Genomic DNA, 25,313 nt, shown 5'->3' on the forward strand with positions numbered 1-25,313 from the left:
TGGCAAATGCCATAATTTCATTCTTCTTTATGGGCTGAGTAATATTCCTTTGTGTATATGTAACACATTTTCTTTATCCATAGAATAGAAAGAATTTTTAAAGGGTATTTCAAAATGAATTTTCTTTTTTTTTTTATTTATTTTTTTTTATTTTTTTTACGTTTACATAGGGTAATGATGTTTATTTTATTTTTCCCCTCCCCCCACCCCTCCCACCCCTCTTTTCCCTCTACACAGTCCTTCTTTCCTTCATTCTTTCCGCTCTCCTTAGCCTAACTCTAAACCTAACCCTAAACCTAATGCTAGCCCCTCCCACCCCCCATTATATGTCCTCATCCGCTTATCAGCGAGATCACAGAACTTAGTCCAACAGATACTGATAAAGAGACTTAACAATTTATATTGGTATAGCTATGTTCCCTTTGAATATTTTTTGGTGGTTTTTCATACATTTCTTTGCACAATTTTTTTTGCAACTATTGACTATTTACCAATGCTGTAAGAACATACAGAGATTGTGGATACTTACAATCTTAGTTTCAGCTTTCATTCCCATAGAAAAAGTCTATATATTATACTGTGGCATGTAAGACCTTTACATCAATTTTTAGTTAGGATTAAAAGTTATTTTTAATTAGTTTTTGTCACATTGTTCAATTTTCATTCTATAATCATGGTAACATGTTAATACTACAAAATGTTTTTTGAACTTTATAATTTGAAACTACATTTTGGAGAACAGTTATTTAAAATTCTATCAAAATGCCTGACTTTTAAAATAGAATGTTTGCTTTCCTATTATAATAAAATATGTACTTTTCTTTGTTTACTTCCCTTATAAAAGCACACCTTTAACTGTAGAGATTGAAAATGGGTTTGCCTATTTGACCATGAATTAATAATCTTTATTCAAATCTTTATTATGTAAAAGAATAAAGCCCCCTAAAGACTCAATAGAAGAGTATTAAATTAAAAAAAAAATTCTCTCAACTTTATACTAGTCATCATTTATTTCATATTCCTTAACTGTCAAGAATTGTCACATCTTTTAACATTTATGACAGCTCTTTAGTAGAAGAAAGGAGAGACATTGTTATAATAGGTAAAGGATGAGCTACATCAGCTTCCTGAGATTTCAAAATGGTGTTAAATCTGTTGTCATGCTACTGTTTTTCCTGTATTGTCCACTGAATAATCTATTATTTCCCCAGCATTAATTAAGATATGTAAAGACTGTAAAAGCTTTTCCATGTTTTGTCACAAACATATGTATGTTCATTATACATTTTGTATCACTAAGCAATGCATGCAATTTTAAAAATCTTATGAGAATATTGTGAAAACTATCCATAACCATTGTAATTATTCCATGAAATATTTTCATGGATAAAATTCATTCATCACTTTCACTTAAGAAATAATAACAGTATAGATTTAACTTTACAAAATATCAAATAAAGAGTTGGACATTTATTCATATCAGATATATAGGATAATGTCTTATATATATACATATTCTTTCCCATATTTTCAGTTCATTTTTGTCATCTTTGGTTTTAGATCTGATTGAATAAGAACCTGTCTTGGAAACTGAATGAAAGTTTGATTTTAAAACTTCAGTTGATTACCAAAGGTCAACTGATTAAATAAAAAATTCTCCTGTTCTACACTCAGGTGGTCTGATCATTAGGTTAGCGGGACTCACTTAAGTTCAAATATTTTACTTTGCATGTGCATATATATTTTGTCATTTTTATTTTTAAGCTATTTTGTAATATCTTGAAACTTAACTGGTACCTCCTTTGGTCACAAATAGAAACCAGTTTGCTGCTCTTCTGCCATAGCATACACATAATCTAAATCAAATGCTTCTCCTTCTCAAAACACTTAATCCATTTACATTAAAAGTAAGTATTACTTGCTCATGACTTCAGAATTTTTAAATGTTTTATTGACCACAAGATAAAAAAGGCTAAGCAAAAGTAAATTTAGTTTTAGTCTGCACAGTGCCCTAAAAAACTGATGTTTGTGCAAGTTATTCTTATGTATAAACGTTATTAGTTTCTCTCCATTAGCATTTCTAAGGGTCTTTTCTGGTTATCTGGAGGACTTTAAGTATATAATTCTAGTTATAATGCATAGTAAAATTTGTAGTCAGATACAATGTAGACTTTTCCTTCCAGGGTTACAATTTTCTTTGTATTTCTCCAGGGTTTCTCAACCTTGACATTACCGACTTTTGTGGGTAGGTAACTTTCTTGTGAGGTGGGATAGGGTCTGTCTTGTGCCCCATCAACTAGATCCCAGTAGTACAGTTTTGCCCAATTATTACAACCAAATAAGTCTGCAGAATTTGCCAAATAATAATTTTCCCATAAGGAACCATTGCTTTAGCCTATCCTATATATTTTCAGATAATAAGAGATTTTGTCTTTTATGGAAAGATTTTTGTAACTGCATGGTGGATTCATGTTGTTTTGAAAACCACCCCAAATCTTCAAATGATGAAAATTTTCAGATAAGAAAATATTTCAAAAATTTTTAAATAATAAGTACAATTTGGATGAATCATGCCTAGGAGTCATAGGTGGAATAGTATTAGCATATAACAAGTCTTTTGATAATAAGAGATTTTTATGAAGTAATAGTGCTTTGTTAAAGTTTGAAACACGTTATGATAATTAATTTTAAATGTAGGAGTTACTTTCTTAACTATTTAACTGAAGGGAAACACAATGATAAATTATAAAGTCTCCTAAGAGGTGATTTTCTAATTCAAGTTTCAGGAGGGATTATTTCACTAATTGAACAAAGACTTTTCTATATTTATTCTGTTTATCATATACCTGCAAAACATATTTATTATTAGCACCAGCAAAGTTTTGTCTTATGAAATAAGTCCACTTCAAAAATTGAATATTCATATTAACCAAATTTGAGTCTCCTTTGCCAACCTCGTTTTCCAGGCTTAGAATTAAGTTTGGGGAGGAGAAAATTGATACATGTATTAGTACATTTATTTGTATATTTGTAAAAATTGTAGCTCAGCTAGTAAAGTAAGAATTGTTCTTTTCATTAGTAAAATCATTATTTTTCTAATTAGTTTTCATGTCTCTATAATAGATATTAGTAATGTGAAAATAGTAAACTTTGAAAACAACTCTAATTGTTAATATAGATAAGAAATGATTAAATTAACCACTTAGAATTAGGCAGATTAAAAACAAATTCAAGGTTCAGTATATGAATGAAGCACAAAAATAAATATTGATATAAGTTAGAGTGATTATGTCTACCTTGTTTAAACAACTATTTATTAAGCTAATTTTTTTTAAATTTATTTTTATTGTAAATAAATGGTATACATCTTGTTTCTCTGTACATGAAGTAGAGGCATACCATTTGTGTAATCATACATTTACCTAGGGTAATAGTTTTTGATTGATTCTGTTATATTTTTCCTTCCCCCCACCCCTCCCCACCCCTCTTTTCCCTCTATACAGTTCCTCCTTTCTCCATTCTTGCCCCCCTCCCCCCCATTATGTGTCATCATCTGCTTATCAGCGAGATCATTTGTCCTTTGTTTTTTGAGATTGGCTTATCTCACTTATCATGATATTCTCCAATTTCATCCATTTACCTGCAAATGCCATAATTTTATTATTTTTTATGGCTGAGTAATATTCCATTGTGTGTGTGTGTATATATATATATATATATATATATAACATGGTTATATATATATATATATAACATGGTTTTATATATATATATATATATATATATATATATATATATATATATATAACATGGTTTCTTTATCCATTCATTAATCGAAGGGCATCTAGGTTGGTTCCACAATCTGGCTATTGTGAATTGAGCAGCTATGAACATTGATGTGGCTGTATCTCTGTAGTATGCTGATTTTAAGTCCTTTGGGTATAGGCCAAGGAGTGGGATAGCTGGGTCAAATGGTGTTTCCATTCCAAGTTTTCTAAGGAATCTCCACACTGCTTTCCAGAGTGACTGCAAATTAGTGCAGCCCACCAGCAATGTATGAGTGTACCTTTTTCCCCACATCCTCGCCAACACCTATTGTTGCTTGTATTCTTGATAATTGCCATTGTAATTGGGGTGAGATGGAATCTTAGGGTGGTTTTGATTTGCATTTCTCTTATTACTAGAGATGTTGAACATTTTTTCATATATCTGTTGATTGTAGATCTTCTGTGAAGTGTCTGTTCATTTCCTTATTAAGCTAATATTTTATTAGTGTCTTTATGGAAAATTACTTCTAGCTCATGAATTTTATATTATTTTTTCATTTAGTATTATGGCATATGAAAAATATTTCTACTGTATTTCCATAATCATTTTTATGTAAAATGATACTAATAATTGAAAATGTCCTTGCGTAGATTAGCAGACTGGTACTTGTTTGGTTAGCCCTATCTCTGTTTGAATCTATAAAGAACCTATTAGTTGGATACAAATGGAAATTTTAGTTGTTTGATTGGACTACTATTTACTAGATATCGCACCATGAAAATGCTTGTTCTGTTTTCAAGGCATCATTTTAATTAATATTGCAGAAATTTCAGAAATTTTCCTATTCTCCTGGTGGTTACACATCGTAGTATATTGAGAACCTTATTAAAGAGTTATTAATTGCACTTAAGGAAAAAATTAGACACTTGTGTTCTAAAATCATTGTGTCTCCTAATTCAAACTGATCTCAAACATAAATATTCTTATTGTCAGTGACATGGAACATAGTATTTTATGGTATTCAATACTTCTAACATATTTGGGTAGGTTTAATCTCCTTAAATATATAAACAGTAGTTATGTTTCTGTAATGCTGACAGCATTTTTCCTTTTGAGGAGTTGTTTTTAAGAAGAGTCAGATAAAATGAAGATTCAGAAATCATCTCAGAAGATATGGAACTTCCTTCTGAGGCAGACTGAGAAAATATTTAGACAAACTGAAATGAGTTCCAATTTCCCCTTTATTAAAGTAGGCATGGGGTCAGGTAAGGCCCTATTCACCTCAAGAGACATATCCCATGGGGTCAGAACCAACTGGGTAGGGATTGGATTATGATAATTATTCTTACTGTGAGTGATCTTACCTGAGAAATTCTCTGATTTAGTGGACAAGGCTCTTCTCTTTGTGCATGGCCTAGTATTATTTGCCCTAAACATTTCTCTCTTTCTTCTATTATTCTGTATCCCAGATGCACATAATAACTCTCCCATGCCCTCTATTTTTTTGACAAATCTTATCTCCAATGAAAAGAACATGCCTTGAGTTTAAAATTGAAATTGGTAAAAAGACACATCTGGATTTCCAATCCTTCACTTGGGAAAACATATTCTTTGATCTATTCGAAACATGCAGGGGAGAAAAGACAGGTTTACTGTGCCTCCTATGCATACTTGTGGGAGATCTGACTCTACATGTTGGACTAAAACCAACTTCTTGAAAAAACAGATCACTGAGAAATCATAAGATTTTGATTCATATATGTGTATAATATTTTAGTGTTCAACAATACTGTATATATGTGTGTGTGTGTGTGTGTGTGTTCACATGATTGTCTTAATGACTTACAGTTATTCTGCAAGACCACAATTAGAATAAACATGTCTAATTAGTTACTAGAAATTTGTGTCAAAGAACAGAAAGATTTCAACTATTTTTACATGATTACCCATTTCCAAGAGAATGTGTTCTATCTACAAATTTGTCTTTGACAACTTCTCTCAAGAAATTTTGCTGCAATCTTTATTATGGCAACAATTTAATCAACAGAGTCCTTTGACACTGAAAAGAAATGGCCTTCACATGTTATACAGAAACTGAAATCATTTTTTGGGGGGGTCAAAAGAAGATTTCTAGGCTTTGAGGATATTAAGTTCAACAGAAATTGGTTGAGACCTTTTAAAAGTTCAGAAATAGAAACACTCAAGAAGCCCTGAGGCTTACAAGATAAAATGCCTTCATAGAACCTAGATTTTGTAAAAGTATTTCCCCTTCCTAGGAAGTTATCTTATGCACTGACTTTCTTCGCTTAAAGTTTTGTCTGACACCTTAGGCCAGAAGCACCTTGAGTTTTATCTACTTGATATTAATAAGCAATCAGTTAGGTTTGCAGCAATGTCTGTTAGTGAAACATGTTATGTTCCATTTTTGAAAATTTTTATAGGTTTCGAACTAATCATAAATTTTAATTCAAACTAATCATTAAATAATTTCCTTACTTCATTTACATTAAACTGTATAGCAACATGAAATGCTTTTGGAATTTTTTTCCAGTGCTAGTGATTTAACCCAAGGGTGTTCCATCACTGTACTATATCCTGCCCCCCCCCTCTTTTTTTTAAACACAGACTCTTGCTAAATTACCCAGGCTGGGCTCAAATTTTCAATCGTCCTGCCTCAGCCTCTGGAGTTGCTCAGATTACAGGTGTGTGCCACCGTGCCTACAAAAATTTTGATCTTCTTTTTTGTAGTGTTGTGAATCAAACTCAGGGAGTCACACCTCCAAGGTAAGTGTTCTAGCACTGAGCCACATTCCCAGACCTGACATTTGAACACTTTCTAGAAAGTAATTTTTAAGAAGTTACTTTTTTAAAGAAAAATTTAAGAAAAATCTACAAATTTTGAAGTAGTTTTTGTTAACTAGTGATAATGAATTCCATTTTGAGAATGTACATAATCTTAAATTGACAAGCATGAAGACATATAGATATTTATGAACCCTTAATATTTTAAGTGGTATTTCATTGGTTTCTTTTGTCACCAAATATTACTCCTTAGGGATAATATAGCTTTAAAAGGGGCAGGGAAGAAACCTTTTTGTTGGAGGTTCAATGTTCTGGAATCAGGAAACCGGGTTTGTTTGGTTTGGTTTTGCTCTCATTTGAATAGTAATTACCTGATGATTATCTCATGCAGAGAATTGTCCACAGTACAAAGTTCTTACCAGCATCAAAAAAGTCTACCTTTATAAAGGTAGCTGTAGTTTAGTGGAAAAACCTTGGAACTCAAACTTAAAGGACTTGGCTTTCAAACTCGGCTCCATCATAAACTCATTTAGTAATCATGGGCAAGTCATCTAATTTCCTTGAGTCTTAGTGTCCTTTTTGTAAAAGAAAAGAAGCTTAGATATTGCTTAAATTCCACTCTAATATTTTATGTTCAGTGATTCAATATAGCATGTTCTTGTTTTCTTATAATTCCAGTTAATCTAACTTGAACACAAGGGAGCAGCTGCTAAAAAGAGCTGATTAGCAACAATTAAGAGTGACATTTCATTTGTTTGCATGTCTTTTCTAATAAAAATGTGATTAAAATCACATGCTTGAAAATATGTTCTTTAAAGGGAAATATTTTCAAATAAAATGTCAAAGTTAAAATCTCTGGTTCAAGGTCAATTTTTATCTTAAGTATTTACATAGTATTATACGTTTTTATGTGCTATAAGGCAATTCAATCTTTACATATTTAGAAACTAAAGAGATGAAGAGTCTGAGAAAAAACAGAGAAAGAAAATGGAATAAGTATGAAATATTATTGTATTGTTATTTGTTTTTATGAATTATGATTGGTTTCCTCCTTGGAGATTTATAGAATGAATCAGATTATGTTTTCCTTTTTTCTATATCTTATAATCAATAATTTGTTCAACTTTTTCCCTTTATTTCTGAAAGTGAAAATCTACCTTTTCAAAATTAAGTGAAGAATAGACTAAATTATGGAAACCTGGTGAATGAATTTGTTTCACCTATTAATCCATTCAGATGTATATAACAACTCTGAAAACTTCACTTAAATCTCCTTTGTCCAGCTTTTAACATTATGAATTTCTTAACAACCTAAGACATTTCAGTCTGTGTGCATATTCCAAATAATAGAATTACATGTTTTATGTATTCTCTCAGTTGGTAAAAGCAGTCATGACAGTGACAAGTGGCCATAGAAAGGAAGTGGTATTTATTATATATTGAGACAAATCTGAAGTAAGGAAGACTACTCCTTAAGACAGAACTTAATATGAAAATCTGCCATTTTCAACAATCTCCATGAATGAATACTTTTTTGTCAAAAGAAAATAAAACCAATATTGCTGGTGTCGAAATTTGATGAAATAGAGATAAAAGTTAATCCATGCTTGTATAATTGTCAAAATGGATTCTACTGTCATGTAGAACTAAAAAGAACCAATAAAAAAGAAAAAAGAAACAAGAATTCATTTTCTTTAGCCTGATATTAACAAGGAGGGGAAGAAAACTATGTTCTACAAACAGTATTGTTCTACTAAAAAGGCCTTGCAAAACCCAGTAAGTGAAATATACATGTATGATATGTTAATCCCTGTGTGTAGCTTCACCAAAAATAACACTACAACTATTAATATTTCAATGCAAGCTCATTTCTTCCAAAGAGAGTTGTTATTTCTTATACATTACTCTCCTTTCCCTAATATACCATTAAAGTAGGTAGGGAATGAATGACTTCAGGGTTATTGGCAAATATGTGAATAACAGCTCAAGTTACTTTGCTTGTAATCCATTTTTATTGTATTTTCCTTAACAATGCTACAAATGAATACTGACAGAAATGTTTTAGAAATAATTCATAGAATCTAAATAGTAGCACATTAATAAATATATATGCCATAGTTCTTACTCTATATAGTAGTTTTAGACAACCTATAGCAAACTAAGAAATTTTTAGTGGGATAAAAGTAAATTTATTATAGTACTCATAATATTTAAATTGAGAATATTAAATATAATTCCTTACATTTTCTAAAATAGCCATATCATTGTGGTTTTATCCATTTGAAACTATTTTCTTATATTTCTGTGACCCAAAGATGGATCAGTATCAGAAAGTAAGAAAACAATGGAAAAATATTAAAATTAGGTTGGTTCATGATAAATCAAGCAGTACAAAAGATAAGAAATAAATTCCTAGTCTTTCAACCAGCATTCTTTGATGTACAAAGTAAACAGCTTTTATTTAATCAGTTTTAGAATCCAATCTCTTTGGGACTATTTTTAGTACTTACTGGCACTCTATGTGTTTTCTGGGCAACTGTACCAGATTTATAGCTCTGAAAGCACTGTGTTATTTATTACCTTCCAATAGGCAATGAAGTGGTGTCTTGCACATGCATATGTCAAAAATGTTAAAGTTTACTACAGTAGTTCAGTTAATTCTTTCCCAGAACAATGAGGAAAAAATATAGCTTTTTATTTGGCAACAAATATCCTTTACCTTTTTTCAAAAGAAAAAAAAATACTCTTGGGAGTTTCATAACCAGCATTTTAACTTTCTCTTAGATGTTACAAATTCCTACAAATAATTAAATCTCAGACAGGCTTAAGAACTTGCTTATTACTTTGGTTTTGACCTAGGTCTTCAAACCCAAAGCTCATTTTTAAATTTTGGAAGAAATATCACTCACAAAAGTTTTGTATTAAATGAGATTATTAGAAAGTTCATAAATTTTTCTTGACCAGAGCTGGAATAGGTAATTTTGTGTACTTGAGATCAATGTAGTTTATGATATCAGAATCTAAAATCAATATACCCTGTGTAAATGATTCTTCTGTTATGTTTATATGGGATGTTATTTTTTTCTGAGTTTTTATTTTCTTTTTTGATTACACACATGTATGTTTGATAGACATATTGTCTTTTATTTTATAAGTATTGCCCTTGTCACAAATGACACTATTTGTTATAATTTCTTCAGAAAATGAAGGTTTACTAGTAGATTATAACATTTTACTAGCTATTGAAACATTAGCCTTTATTACATCCTTGAGATAAAAAAGTAATTGTTTCAGAAAACAATTCAGAAATTGTTCTCTGGACAGTTTTATTAAGGTTAAAGGGGGAAAAAATTCTATAAGCCAACAATTACAGAGTATTCTTTTGTTTACCTACACTGAGTTTTATAAGCAAGAACAAGTAAGTGCTTCTCTTTTTACTTTCATCTTTTAAAATAGGAACCATTGTATTAATTCATACATTTATTCACCTAACAAATTGCTTACTGAATGTGTATGTTATGTCCTTAGAAATTATAAGCAAAAATACATGTCAAATTACTCTGTATTCACATCCATTAGTGTATTAAGGTTTAAGCAAATTACTTACAGATGCACCCACACGAATTGATAACTAGCAATTTCACCAATGGATGAACATTTGAGTGAAATACCAAAGTTTTTCTCAAGAACAGTGTGCCCCTGTAAACAATAATAATAATAGTAACTTTGGATAGGTTTAGAATTCTGGGTACTACAAGTCAATTATCTGGATTATCTTTTACTTCTTTTAGTATATAGGTTACATCTTTGTTAAAGTAAGTGAGAGGATAGATTAAGGAGCCATACATCTTTTTTTTTTTCCTTTTTCTTTTTTTTTTTTTTTCACTAACCTCATGTCCTGAGCAAATGAAGGGCAAAGTGCTTCAATTTTTTTCATTGCTCATATGGGTCTTTTAGTTGCACTAACTACCATGGGGTAGGACTAATGTTGAATCTATGTATTAATTATTCTTCATTTCTGGAGGAGATGATACAGAAACCCTTCTTAGAATGGTCATTCAATGATAATGAGCTCATATTTACACCATATTCTACATAAACTTAGATATCTATCTAAAAGTTTTTTGAACCAGGGGAGGTGGTGCATGCCTGTAATCCCAGCAGCTCAGGAGGCTGAGGTAGGAGGATCACAAGTTCAAAGGCAACCTCAGCAATTTAGTGAGGCCTTGAGCAACTTAGCAAGACCCTGTCTCAAAATAAGAAATAATAAAGGGCTGGGGATGTGACTTGGCTCAGTGGTTAAGCACACCTGGGTTCAAACACAAATGCCAAAAATATAAAAAATATTTTTAAAAACTGAGTTTTTTAAAAATTATGTCTCTCATGTATTGTCTAAAAATTCCTTGAACAATACAAAGTTCAAATATTCAAACCGGCAGGTCACTGGTTGAGATCTAAATATTTGTGGGAAGGGAGCATCATACATACAATCACCTATCTGGACATAGAGTTTTTTTGACAAAGAAAAACATTATGAAATCTTGGAACAATACAGTCTAATAGAACTTTGTGCAACAATAGAAATGTTCTTTGTTTGTGCTTTGTAACACAGTAGCTACTAGTCCCATTTAACTGTTGAGAACTTAAAATGTGGCTAGTGTAACTAAGAACTGATTTTTCAATTTTATATCATTCTGATTAATTAAGTTTTAAATTTATATATTCCCTTGGAAATAATCTGTATATTGAACAGAGCAGTCATAGAAGAGAGAAGAGCAATAGGGACATTGTCCATCAGCTGGTATATACACATTTATCAACTTGACAATTAGAATATTCTGCCTTTTAATTTTACTATGATTTCAAATAAATAGAAGACAGTGAGTATGCTATTCTTGGAATTTTCAACATACATAAACTTGCCTTAATTTGCAGTGTAGCAAAGCCCAACTCAAAATTTGGGCAAACATAGAAGACTAATTATTAAAAATATAAGCAGGAAATATACAGACATAACTTCAGAACCTTTATACATTCTTTTTATGCTATATTTTATGTTATTTTCTGTTTATATAATCTAATACCTTATAATTTTCCTTTATCGCTCTTATTAAAAATTTAATTATTCTCTTAATATTAATCTTCTAGTAGCAATACTATCATTAAGTACTTAGTCATTGATTTTTCTTTCACTTTAGCTAGAATTTAATTCCCATTACATTAGGAAAATATGTTTATTCACCACCATATGTGCCCTGTACTGAGAAGACTCTGACCATGATAGCCACTCAATATTGACCTCCTAAGAATTAACAAAATAGCCTTAAATACTATAGATTTTTATGAATTCCAATTTGGAAACTATTTTTTTCCAACCTATAAATGAGACATCTTGATTTGAGCCCTCATTAAAGCCTTTTGGAATATTATTTCACAAATAATCATCAATTATCATTTATCACTAAGTATATTTGGGTCAATTACCACAGTAAATACTGTATTTATTACAATATTTTTGTCATAAAATTCTATTTGTTTAAAATTTTACTTTTAAAATGTGCCACATAAGAAATAATAGATTCCAGTTTGTGCATTTTTATGCTGTAATAGTTAAAACATGAAAAATGTTTCTCTTGCTGTATATTAAAAAAAGTCAGATGATTTACTGTTTTATATTAATAAGATATAAATGGAATACTCACCTTTTCTTTGTATTCATATTAATTGACACAAAATTATTCATAAAATTGTATCAATTAAAAACAGTATAACAACAAGTACATATTGTTTAGTTCATATAGTTTTAAATCACAATTTACCAAACTGATGATTTTAATATTTCTGAAATGCTAACTTAAATTTTATAATAAGCATCTAATGCTTCTGCCACAGTGCATTGTACTTTTATATATAATTAAAAGTATAAGTGGATATAAGTACAAAAGGAAAAATTCCTAAAGTCTGCAGAAATATCTTTAATTCACAAGAGGAAAAAGATAGGTGTAGTTGGGTATTATATTAAATTATGTATAAGCAAATATAACACTTGAGTAAATTTTTAAAAGATAATGTGGACTTGGGGATATGACTCAATGGTAGAGTACTTGCCTAGCATGTGTGTGACCTTGGCTTCAATCCCCAGAAAATAAAATATAGATAATGTGATAATGTGTTTGTAAACTAACAGTCCCTGAAAACCTGATATCTTTCTACTTTATAAGATCCTGTTTAGACACTGGTATGACAAAACTATGAAAAAATGAGATGTTTTCCTGTTCTTTTATGACAGACCACCTAAGTGAGAGATCAGTTTCTGACACTTGCTAAGTATCATCAACTTTTACATTAAAAATGTATTAATGAATTAAAATTATTTACTTACAATATTCGTGTTTGTTCATATATGTATATACATATATATTCTTAAGCACTTATTTGATAGGAAGCTTAAGGTTCTCTTCCAATATTTTCTTCATACCCTCCAGTAACTGTTATGTTAGTCATTTCTGTCAAAATTCTTCAAGTAACACTGGCTAGAACTCTCTTTGAGAGCCATTCAACATTACTCAGTCATCTGGCAAGATCTCTATTTGTGTAGGGTTCATCTTACTATAGTTCAGAGACAAGACTCTTTTTTCAGTGTTTCCATATTTTAACTTCATGGGCATAAAGAGAAAATAGGTAGTGCCCAAACTTATCTTTCATAGATTGACATTTCAACATGTGAGTTTTTGTCCACTGTATTTGCTCTGAAAAGTTAGTAAAATAATCTCATTATTAATTCCCAAGATAATTTCATTTTTTATCTGTTTCCATAGGAAAATAATGAAAATGTCATGCAGTTTACCCAAGTTTATATTCTAATCAGAGTTCGTGCCTTTTCTCTTTCTGTCAAAGGTTTTAGCTAGAGTTATATGTTATTTATGCTATTGCCTTGGATAAATATTTTATACTTGCTCGTTTCTTTTGGTCATGAAAATGTATCTTAAACAACTGAATTCAAGTGTAAAAAATATTTTAATTCATTCAGGGTGATAATTCACTTCTAGCTTCATTTATCACATGTGGATTAGTGACAATTCTTTTTAAAAATTCTGTACCTTTTTTCCTTTTGAAAATTTTAATAGTTTGCTTAAATGGGTTGCATTTATTATCATAAAATCTTAAAAACTAAAACTTCTCCAGAATATCTTTTAGCACGATTCAAATTCTACAAATATCTACAGAGTTTAAACCACTGACTTGTGGTCACAATATTAGTTTATAGGCAGAGTTCAAACTTAGACATATAGTTTTCTGGCACGTGTTTCTGAACTTATCCTACTACGTCATGTGGCTTCAAGAAATTGAAAATTGTTCTCACTACATAAATTAACATAAGTTAACTTATATTTTATAATTATTACTTTTATTAACATATATTAGTGTATATTAAATAAGTAAAATTATATTCTATTACATGTTTTCCAGGGTCAGAATATTTTTGGGCTTGATGTCATAGAAACACCAGAAGGAGACAAGATGCCACAACTGATTGTTCAAAAGGAGTTAGATAGGGAAGAGAAGGATACCTATGTAATGAAAGTAAAAGTCGAAGATGGCGGCTTTCCTCAAAGATCCAGTACTGCTATTTTGCAAGTAAGTGTTGCTGATACAAATGACAACCGCCCAGTATTCAAGGAGAAGGAAATTGAGGTCAGTATACCAGAAAATGCTCCTGTAGGTACTTCAGTGACACAGCTCCATGCCACAGATGCTGACATAGGTGAAAATGCCAAGATTCACTTCTATTTCAGCAATCTAGTCTCCAACATTGCCAAGAGATTATTTCACCTTAACACCACCACTGGACTCATCACAGTCAAAGAACCACTAGATAGGGAAGAATCAGCAAGTCATAAGTTACTGGTTTTAGCAAGTGATGGTGGATCAATGCCAGCAAGAGCGATGGTGCTGGTAAATGTTACAGATATCAATGATAATGTCCCATCAATTGACATAAGATACATTATCAATCCAACCAATGGCACTGTGGTTCTTTCAGAAAATGCTCCTCTCAACACCAAAGTCGCTCTCATTACTGTGATGGATAAGGATGCCGACCATAATGGTAGAGTAACATGCTTCACAGATCATGAAGTTCCTTTCAGATTAAGGCCAGTATTTAGTAATCAGTTCCTCCTGGAAACTGCTGCATACCTTGACTATGAGTCCACAAGAGAATATGCCATTAAACTACTGGCCGCAGATGCTGGCAAACCTCCTTTGAATCAGTCATCCATGCTTCTCGTCAAAGTTAAAGATGAAAATGACAATGCTCCAGTTTTCACCCAGCCTTTCATAAGTCTTTCTGTTCCTGAGAATAACTCCCCTGGCACACAGTTGACAAAAATAAGTGCAACGGATGCAGACAGTGGACGTAATGCTGAAATCAGTTACCTGCTGGGTACTGATGCTCCATCTGAATTCAACCTGGATCATCGTACAGGCATTCTCACTGCAGTGAAGAAATTAGATAGAGAAAAACAGGAAAAATATTATTTCACTGTTCTTGCAAAAGATAATGGGATGCCACCCTTAATGACCAATGCCACAGTCTTAGTAACCGTCCTTGATCAGAATGATAACAGCCCAATTTTCACTCACAATGAGTACAACTTCTATGTCCCAGAAAACCTTCCAAGACATGGCACAGTAGGATTAATCACTGTAACTGATCCTGATTATGGGGAGAATTCTGCAGTCACTCTCTCCATTTTAGATGTGAATGATGATTTCACTATTGATCCACAGACTGGTGTCATTAGGCCTAATATTTCATTTGATCGAGAAAAACAAGAATCTTACACTTTCTATGTAAAGGCTGAAGATGGCGGTAGGATATCACGCTCTTCAACTGCAAAAGTAACCATAAATGTAGTTGATGTCAATGACAACAAACCAGTTTTTGTTGTCCCTCCTTCCAACTACTCTTATGAACTGGTTCTCCCATCCACTAATCCAGGCACAGTGGTCTTTAAGGTAGTTGCCATTGACAATGACACTGGCATGAATGCAGAGCTTCGCTACAGCATTGTAGGAGGAAACACAAAGGGACTGTTTGTAATTGACCAAACAACTGGCAACATCACACTAAAGGAGAAATGTGTGGTTGCAGACCTTGGTTTACACAGATTGGTAGTCAAAGCTAAGGATTTAGGACAACCTGATTCTCTCTTCAATGTTGTAATTGTCAATCTGTTTGTGAATGAGTCAGTGACCAATGCTACACTCATTCATGAATTGGTGCGCAAAAGCATTGAAGCGCCAGCAACCCAAAATATTGAGACAGCTGATGCATCTTCACCAACCAGTGACTATGTCAAGATCATGGTTGCCATTGTTGCTGGCACTATAACTGTTATACTAGTGATTTTTATCACTGCTGTAGTAAGATGTCGCCAATCACCACACCTTAAGGCCGCTCAGAAAAACAAGCAGAATTCTGAATGGGTTACTCCAAACCCAGAAAACAGGCAGATGATAATGATGAAGAAAAAGAAGAAGAAGAAGAAGAAGCATGCCCCTAAGAACTTGCTGCTTAACTTTGTCACTATTGAAGAAACAAAGGCAGATGATGCTGACAATGATAGAAACAGTGTCACACTAGACCTTCCCATTGAACTGGAAGAGCAAACCATGGGCAAGTACAACTGGGGCACTACGCCTACTACCTTCAAGCCTGACAGCCCTGATTTGGCCCGACACTACAAATCTGCCTCTCCACAGCCAGCTTTCCAGATTCAGCCTGAAACACCCCTGAATTCAAAGCACCACATCATCCAGGAACTGCCTCTTGATAACACCTTTGTGGCCTGTGATTCCATCTCCAAGTGTTCCTCTAGCAGTTCTGATCCCTACAGTGTTTCTGAGTGCAGCTATCCAGTGACAACCTTCAAGACCCCTGTGTCTGTACACACCAGACCGGTAGGTAATCCAATTTCTAACTGACTTTTCTAACTTTATTTTCTTCTTATTTTCAGTTGATATAGAACTTTACAGAATCTATTGACTTCAAAGAGGGATCAAAACAATCATATTGTACGGCAACATCCAAATAGATATATGAATTCAATTAAGTTTGAGAGAAAACCAGAACAAAATGACTGTTTATTATAGGAAAAATGGGTGCAGAATGATGATTATAATAGGGGGACAGTTTTGTCTATAGATGGCAGTATGATGCTTTTTGCTACAAAATATGCCAGGAAACCTCCATAACAAGGGTTGCGGTAGCACTGTCTTCACTACCGCTGTGAATTGAGGATCAGAAAGGTCTGGGAAACCTACCACACAATAAAGCTTTTTAGAATCTGATAAACAGATTTTAACACTAACGATGTTGAGAATTCCAGTTTCACTTGGGAAAAGGTAATTAAATGGCACCAATTTATCCTCCCACCCATAATCCATCATGCCTACAGGTCTCCACAAAGAAGAATCTGCAGATGAGAAACTCAAAATTATTTTGGTACATCAAATCTATATTCACACAATATAGCAATAATGTGATTTGAAAACAAAGGATGCTCATTCTCAATTTCAAACCAGAGAATGAAATGCATATGAGATTTCTATTTTAGGTAACCAGTTAAATATGTGAGTATTCATGAAAAGTATTCAGAGCCCTTCAGGAGACATTCTCAAAAGATAATGCCTTTTGGAAAATTGAGTATGTTTGCTTTCTCTTTTGGGCAGGAAGGGAAATAAGAGCATATTAAGACCCAAGAAATCTGTGCAAACTTAGTTTAAAATTCAATTCATTTAAGGAAAAAAGAATTTATGCAGTGTTTTCTAAAATCTATATTCCATAGAGCAATGAATACAATTTTTTCTAGAAATTCTTGAGTATATTAAAATAGTTTTTTTCTTAATAAAGTTAAGTGATAGAATTTATCTATATTTTTCTTTCAAAGTCATACCACATGTTGAGTTTATCATTTTGTCTATATAGCTCTTAGAAAAACATTGCTCTATTTTAGTAAATAGTTTTGAAAACATATTAAGGATTAATAAAATGATTGCAATGGGAAAGTCAAAAGAGATTCCCTCTCATCAAAATCTAGAAATATTAAAGGAGTCTTCCACATTCAAGATTATAGTGCAAATAATTTACTGTGATTTTGGAAATTGTTCTAAGAATGGAGATCGTTTGAGGATATGCATAACTTGAATCTTTCTCTTTACATCACACAGAGAACGTAAGGAACTAATTCACTTGTGAGTGCATTTTTTCCCAATAGATCCATAACTAAGTGGTAAAATAGAACCATAGGCTCTGTGTACAGTTCCTATTATACTTTGAATGCATTTGTACGTCAGCAGTTACTTTTAAACTTCTGATGAGTTCCATGTTTCTCTGCATTTATTGTTGGATCTTACATGGGGGACAAACATAATAGATGCTTGACATCTCCTCAGGTTGTGTTTTTGTTTATACTTAATGATTCAAGAGGTCACTCTCATTTTCTAATTCTTATCATTATTCTCTTACTAGAGACATTACTCAACAGTAAGGTATTCTTTATTAATAACACTTTATGTGTGATGCATATCCTGATAATTTTTTTTTCCAGGCTAAACCTGTGACTTTCTTAAAACAGTATATAAATGATGGGGTTTGTGAATTACATTTGTAGCTTATCTTTTTAATAGACTGGCTTATGAAATTACTTAATACAGCAAATTCTGATATCAACTCTTTATGAAGGTTCACATATATTTTATGAGCTACACTATTTTTACTTGAGTCTATGACCATACAGTAAAGAAGGCATGGATGAAGAAAAAATAAAGTATTTCAAAATATCCTTATCTTTTCATTTTTTGTTGACAATTTGTAATTCTTAAGAAGTCAATAAAATAATTCTTTCCCATTATGGCATTTTATCTTATACAGTGAAGAGACTTTTTCCTAAACATAGGGCAAATAGCTTCATGAGTTAGGTAAAATATGAAAAACATGTACAAATGTGAATAAGTTATTGGTCATCATTGTGTTTTTATTAATGAAAAGCACTAACAAAATCAGTGAGATATCAGGTGACTTATTTGATTTTTTTTAACATCTTAAAATTAAATAAATTGTATGTTTTTTCATTGGCTCACAGTTGTTTCATATTCATTAGTAAATATATTTTCAACATGAATTCATGAACTTAAGCAGATTACTACTAAATATCATTTGAATCTTTACATTTGTGCTACATTTGCAATATTCTTTACTCTCTATATACTCTTCAAGTTTTGATTAGCACCAAGAGAGAGGCATCTTATATTCACTGATATTGCAGAATGCTAAAAGGATAAGTGAACACTGAAAGACAAATTACATATTTAAAAATTCAAATACAGCAGGTGTATTCTTTCTAAAGAAACATCATACAAAACAGATGAAAGTGTCAGTCCATCCAATAAAATCCATTGTTCCTTAAGGAAATTCTGACAGTGAAAAAAAAATATTACTATTAACAGGAAACAGAAATATTCCAACTTATTTTAAACAAAGCAAGAAAATAAAATTTTAAAAGGAGGTTTTGCAGTGATATTTACATTTAGTTTATTACTCATTCAATTAGGAAAATGCATGTAGAGAAATAAAGGGACTCTAGTATTTGTAAGATACAGGGACTTTCCATAAATTTTATATTTTCAAAAAGGTATTAAATACTTTTGTCAGACTTTTTCTACTCTGGAGTTCAGTAAAAAATGTGAACCATTCATTATATAGAAGTGCATCCATTACATGAAGCCATCTATACCTGGGGAAGGGTCCTCTTTGACATAAGTTTCTACATGTATGATGGAAGGCATTTTTGTATATATTGTAGTAGAAATGTAAAACATGAAATTAAGATTATTTCACCTATTAATTTCTATTAACAACTTTCAGAGCAAGCAGGTAACATTTGGTTTGTATGACCCTAGAAAAACAATAAATAAATATAACTACTTTAGAATTGGTTTCATTAATTTTCATACGGAAGAAGATATATTACCAAGACAAGTCTTGCTTAACATAACTCCTCCATTAAAATATGTGAACACTTTGCATTTAAAAAACAGAGAGGAGAATTAAATGAAAGCACCATTTTTGAGGGCCTTCTATATATTAGTCACTGTCTTAGATATATATTCGAAGTATTCCATTTTCCCCCTCCAAAAAAATATTCTGACAAATTTTTGTGATTTGAATTGAAATGGTTTTGCAATTTCAGAAATAATGTAAAAATGGTAAAATTTTGGAAAATTATAATTCATGGATGAAATCATGTGGTAGATATGTGATACATCGATTTGAAAAATAACAACAAGCTGAACTGGTCTGAAATAGGGTTAGTATTAACTATTATTAAGTTCAGTAACTTTGATTCTGTACACATATTTTGGTATGTGAATTTAGCCATGTAGCATGCTTGGCAAATAAGATTCCTAGAACACAAGCATCTGATTTTGATAACATGTTATTTTTCTTGTCCTAGACTGATTCCAGGACATCAACTATTGAAATCTGCAGTGAGATATAACTTTCTAGGAATAACATAATTATATTTCTTTCCCCCCCAAATTCAGTAATTTGTGATTTCAAAATTTGAGTAAGACTATAAATTTTGTAATCCGTATTTCCCATTATAACAGCAAGCAAAACGAAAACCACCTTAAAAATAATGTCCCAGTGAACCTTACTGGGAACCTGGGAAATAAAGCAAGGATTCAGCTTTGCTTCTGGAAATTGAAATTTAAAATTTATAGAAGAAACAATGCATTAAAATAACTGACTTCTATCATGCTATTTCTCTCTTTGCTTGCTCTGAATGTCAATGACTGTGATGTAATATAATTCTGTCTTGGTGTACACACTGATGGTTAATATATCAGTCATGAAACATGGAATTACTTGCCCTGATTGCTGAAGAGTTTAAACATCTCTGGGAGTTTGGAAGTGAAGCTGAACACTCCAAGCTACCCTCTGGAAGGTGTCCAGGGCAAGAGATTTTTTTTAAGACCAGCAAACAAACAAACCAAACTAGAAAACCTTTAGTCCAATGTTTTGAAAATATGCACTAATATAATATTTTTTGCTAAGAAAATCATTGTAATTACCTACAACTCTGTTTAAAAGTTGGATGATAGAAAATAAATTTTGGGGAATTTTTTGTTTATTATTACATGGTCCAACTACATTAACCATTAAGCAGATTATTTTTGCTGTCATCCTGTTTACTTTTCCTACAAATATTTAGACAGAAAGAAGTTCTTTATATTTCCTCTATTGAAAGGAGAATGTAAGGTTCTTTATACTCCCTGGTATTTGAGGGGAAATGCAAAGATATTTCTTGTATTATGAAATATAACTACAGTCATCTGAGGGTGGAAACAAGCATGAGATTGGGTATTTCAAAAATGATTATATCTTAATTTTGAAACTACTTAGGAAAATATAAGGCACTACATTGACATTTAGATTTTTAATTTTCTGACATTAAATTACTGAATATATATCATTGCTTTGAGTAATTTGTTTGCTAAAATTTACTCACTTTATATAGTATTTCAGTTACCTCACTTCCTATACAAATGAATAAATGCCTCAATTTGGGTGTACATTATATTTTATTGAAGAACAAATGACATGTTTCCATTCATGCTATTTCTTTAAACTGCTTTCAACCTACTAACATTACTAAGAATATTTTTAAAAACATAACTTCATAGGACATAAAGGGAGTATAAAGGACCCTTATAGTCATGACATAACATGCTTCCTGAATTTTCACTCAAATTCTTATTATGTATCATTTCACCTTGAGTAATGTGAGGAAAATTTGTTCTGTTATGTATGTATATTAAAATTAGCATATTATTTGAAGTGTTCTTTGATGTAAAGGTATTTAGAAGACATTAATGCTCTATTTAGTCCTTTAAATTGTATAATTCTTGGATATGTGATATATAGGTAATATTTTAAACAAGTTTCTGGTAAAATTTATGTTCCCATTGACTCAATATACAATCCTTTGTACTTCCAATGATGTCAAGTTCTTTGAAGATATGCGTTATCTGGCTGTTAAAACATTATGTTGTTGATTAAAGCAAGTGTGAGTGTAACTACTTATGGTAATGAGAAATGTCATGTAAGGTGCAATATTATATTATATACATACAAACAACTGATGTGGAAAAATATTTACTAGTAAAACTTACCTTTGTACAACTTCCTTGTGTAGAACAACTTTATAGTGCTACCCCATTCCTTCTTGATAAATATTTCAGTTTAATTCAAATCATTTAAAAAGGAATATAAAAGTTAAGGATCATTTATAAAAGGAATATAAAAGTTAAGCCAACTTAATATACCCCTAATATCATTGCCCTGCAGGTACTAAGATATACCAGTAGTGGGAGTTTCTAAAATCCATATCTCAACTTAAGTGTAAATAACATGATACGGCACCAAAACAGGCCTCCCATAATATCCTACCATGACTTCATGACCATTTATGTATGAAATTATTATATAAGTGCATTTTAAATGCTTGTATCATGACTACCTTGGTCTCTCCTTTTCTACACACTCTTTGAGTTAAGGGGAGACCTACTTTGGTGACCCTTCCTTTATGACCACATGAAAATAACTCCTAATTGTTCCTTTGTATGTGTAAAGATGAAAATATCTTGAAATTTTTATGTGCAGATTCATTAAAACATCTCTCAATAATTTTATAATTGTTGTCTTTGCAGATGATGAAAATAGAAAATTTATTTTAAAAACTGTAAGTGACTCCATCTCTCAGAATGCAGCTTCTGTGAGAAAGGAACCTCTAAAATGATTTCCTTCCAGATATTTGTGCTACAATATTTACTCATATAAACCAATGATAACTAAGATTTAACAATATTTAATATAAATTGAATTATAAATGAAAATAGATACCACTTATGACTATGAACTATTCTTGGTCTATCCTTTCCTTGTGTCTGAGGGAATATTTACATTTGAGAACTATATGCAAGGCACTGAAACAAGTTTTCTACAAAAGCCAAATAGGAAAAAAATACATATCTCCACACTTGGTTTCATCTTAGCATTTGGTTGGCTGGTATATGCAACTGAATTGTCATAATTATTACATGCTTTCCATACACTTTGTGTCGAAGTTAATGGATTTGTGGAATATTTTCAGTGAAGTGTCCTTGAAAGTCTGTCTGATTCTTATCTTAGTCAATGAATATAGAAAGATAGCAAATCTAAGACTTATCATCATAAATAAATAAAAGTAACTTTTAGTGAACCTGTTCTACTGAATCATAAGTAGACTATCTAATTGGTAAGCTACAATGTACTGTATACTTTCCTCCCTGAAAGCATGCTAAAAAGTATTTTCTTTTGGATAAAATTCACAATATATATCTTGAAAACAGTGAAGTACTTTCCCTTATTTTACCTGAAATACAAAAATTATATTTTAAAACCAAGATATTTAAGCCATTATATTTCTTAAATTATTATGTTCAGTGATGCATATCTAAAATTTATACAATAATTTAAATTCAGTATATTAGGCTTTATGTGTCTTCTGTTCTCTGTTGACTCTCCCATCCACATTTATCAATAAAAATGAATAAAACTCAAAATAATTTTTAAAAGATGAATTTAGATACACTCACTGATTGTTCTGAATAATATTTACTAAGGATTTAATTTAAATACAAAATACTACTGCCTCATTTTACTGTTTAGTCACTTGCACTTTTCACTATTTAATTAGATGTTGTAATCATGTGTCCAGCAGGTGTAATGTGAGACATGATATCACAAAAATAAGACAGGACAACAAGATCTTAAGAAATATTTTATGAACTTAAGTCATACTTCATAAATGCTTCCTATAGGTGCTCTTTTGCAATATACATGTTTTTAAGATTTTGTGAATCTTAGTTTTTTGTTTAAATATCATTTAGACTTAATTTTCTAGCTTATTCATTGGTGCTGTAATAACATAGAATTCTGTGCTACATATAATTAGTGTTTTTTTTAAAGAACTAATGTGCAGTTTGTTTTTTCATGTATTATGGGTGTTCATATATGACATCCATGGTTTAATTTGGTTTTTAGAATTAGGAATAGATTTTTTAAATTCTGGAGTAGCCATAGGCTTTCATTTTTTATTGCACATATAATACACATTTGTCATATAATTTTTTTTAAATGTAGGTAGTTTATAGATGGATTTTCAAATTATTTGTTTTTATTTCAAGCTATATCAGTAAGTTCTTTATAACTTAGTCATTTGGTTTGAAATCTCTTTAACTTTTAAAAGTGGCACATTTTAAGTTTACAGAATTATTCTTTAACTTTTGAATTGGTACATTTTAAGTTTACAGAGTTATTACTTTTGTTTTATATTATAAAGTATATATACAGAATTTTGATATGTTTTAAAGATTGACTTATGAATTTTTTTTATTTTTATAGATATGTAATTGAGCAAATTCATGTAATAATAGATTGCTTAGTTGATAGCATAATACACAACATTCTACATATCTCTGCATACATAGGAAACTAACTGCCTTTCAGTGAAACTAACTGCCTTTCAGTGAAAACATCAAATCTTAATTAAAAAGCTTTTTGGGTTAAAAATTCCATCTACATTTCCACCAGAAGTTCCCTTAGCTTTAACAACCAAGTTATTTATTTCAAGAATTCTCATAACCAACTCTTACCTCTTCTGTATTCTTGATATTCTCAAATGAAATAGTTTTAACTGTCCCTTTTAAAGTGTTTAATTATATTAAATTATCCACATATGCACTGGTACCATCCAATTAGGAATAAAACTTATTGTCAAGTGAAATCAATCACATTTTATTAGTTTTAATATATTTAAATTGACGTAATAATGAAAATGAGTATTTCGATTGATGCTCTAGAAACTTTTGCACTTTTCTCCTTTATTATGGAGCCTTATATTTATTAATTATTCATTGATTTACTTCATGAATGTTATTCTTTTTGAAATGCAGTTGACTTTTAAAATAATTTCATTTTGTCTTAAAACTTGGCAAAAATAATACATAACAAAATAATTTTATTAGATACTCGGAGAAAATTTTAAATAGTACTACTTTTACTTGGTGGTAGTCAAAAGTAAACAAATATCAAATTCCAATGAAAAATAGTATTTACAAAATTCATACAATAAACTTTAAAATTTATTTACTTGTTTCAATCCATATCAGATCTAACCTCAATTACAAAATCAATTCAAATCATCATTTTGATATTGTTATAATTGGAAAGAATTGATCGATTGATTCTTGTACACAAAAATATTTCCAGAAAATCAAACATGCTCCTCACATACATATTCAGAATCACAATCTTCAAGTATTTAATAATTTAAAATAATTTTGATCATCTCTTTTGTCATGTAAACAGATATAATCTCATATTCAAGAGTGGAACAAATATACTAAAATGGAATTGCATGGATCCTGGAAAACTACTTTATGGACTCCTAAATGAGAGACTGTATTTCATTATTATTTATAGACATTTGATCATTTTCTCATTCAGAATTACATATTAGTAACATTTTTTGAAAAACAATTGTACACATTATTAGTGATGTTCAGATTAAATAAGTATGGGTTTTTCACACAAATTCAGTTATTCAAGAGAAGGTGCTGAGTTCTCTTCC

The 25,313-nt window shown here is 30.9% G+C and overlaps 1 protein-coding gene across 9 annotated transcripts in view; it reads left to right on the forward strand.

The window, feature by feature from the left end:
- Pcdh11x (protocadherin 11 X-linked) overlaps positions 1-25,313 on the forward strand; it is a 685,340-nt gene that overhangs the window by 13,754 nt on the left and 646,273 nt on the right. For all 9 annotated transcript variants that reach the window (XM_047536275.1, XM_047536279.1, XM_047536276.1 and 6 more), the window contains exon 2: positions 14,041-16,536. In XM_047536275.1, the coding sequence (XP_047392231.1) occupies positions 14,041-16,536 (2,496 nt within the window). The remainder of the gene's footprint in view (positions 1-14,040; positions 16,537-25,313) is intronic.

Source organism: Sciurus carolinensis, chromosome X (assembly GCF_902686445.1).
Source record: "Sciurus carolinensis chromosome X, mSciCar1.2, whole genome shotgun sequence".
Lineage (NCBI taxonomy): Eukaryota > Metazoa > Chordata > Mammalia > Rodentia > Sciuridae > Sciurus > Sciurus carolinensis.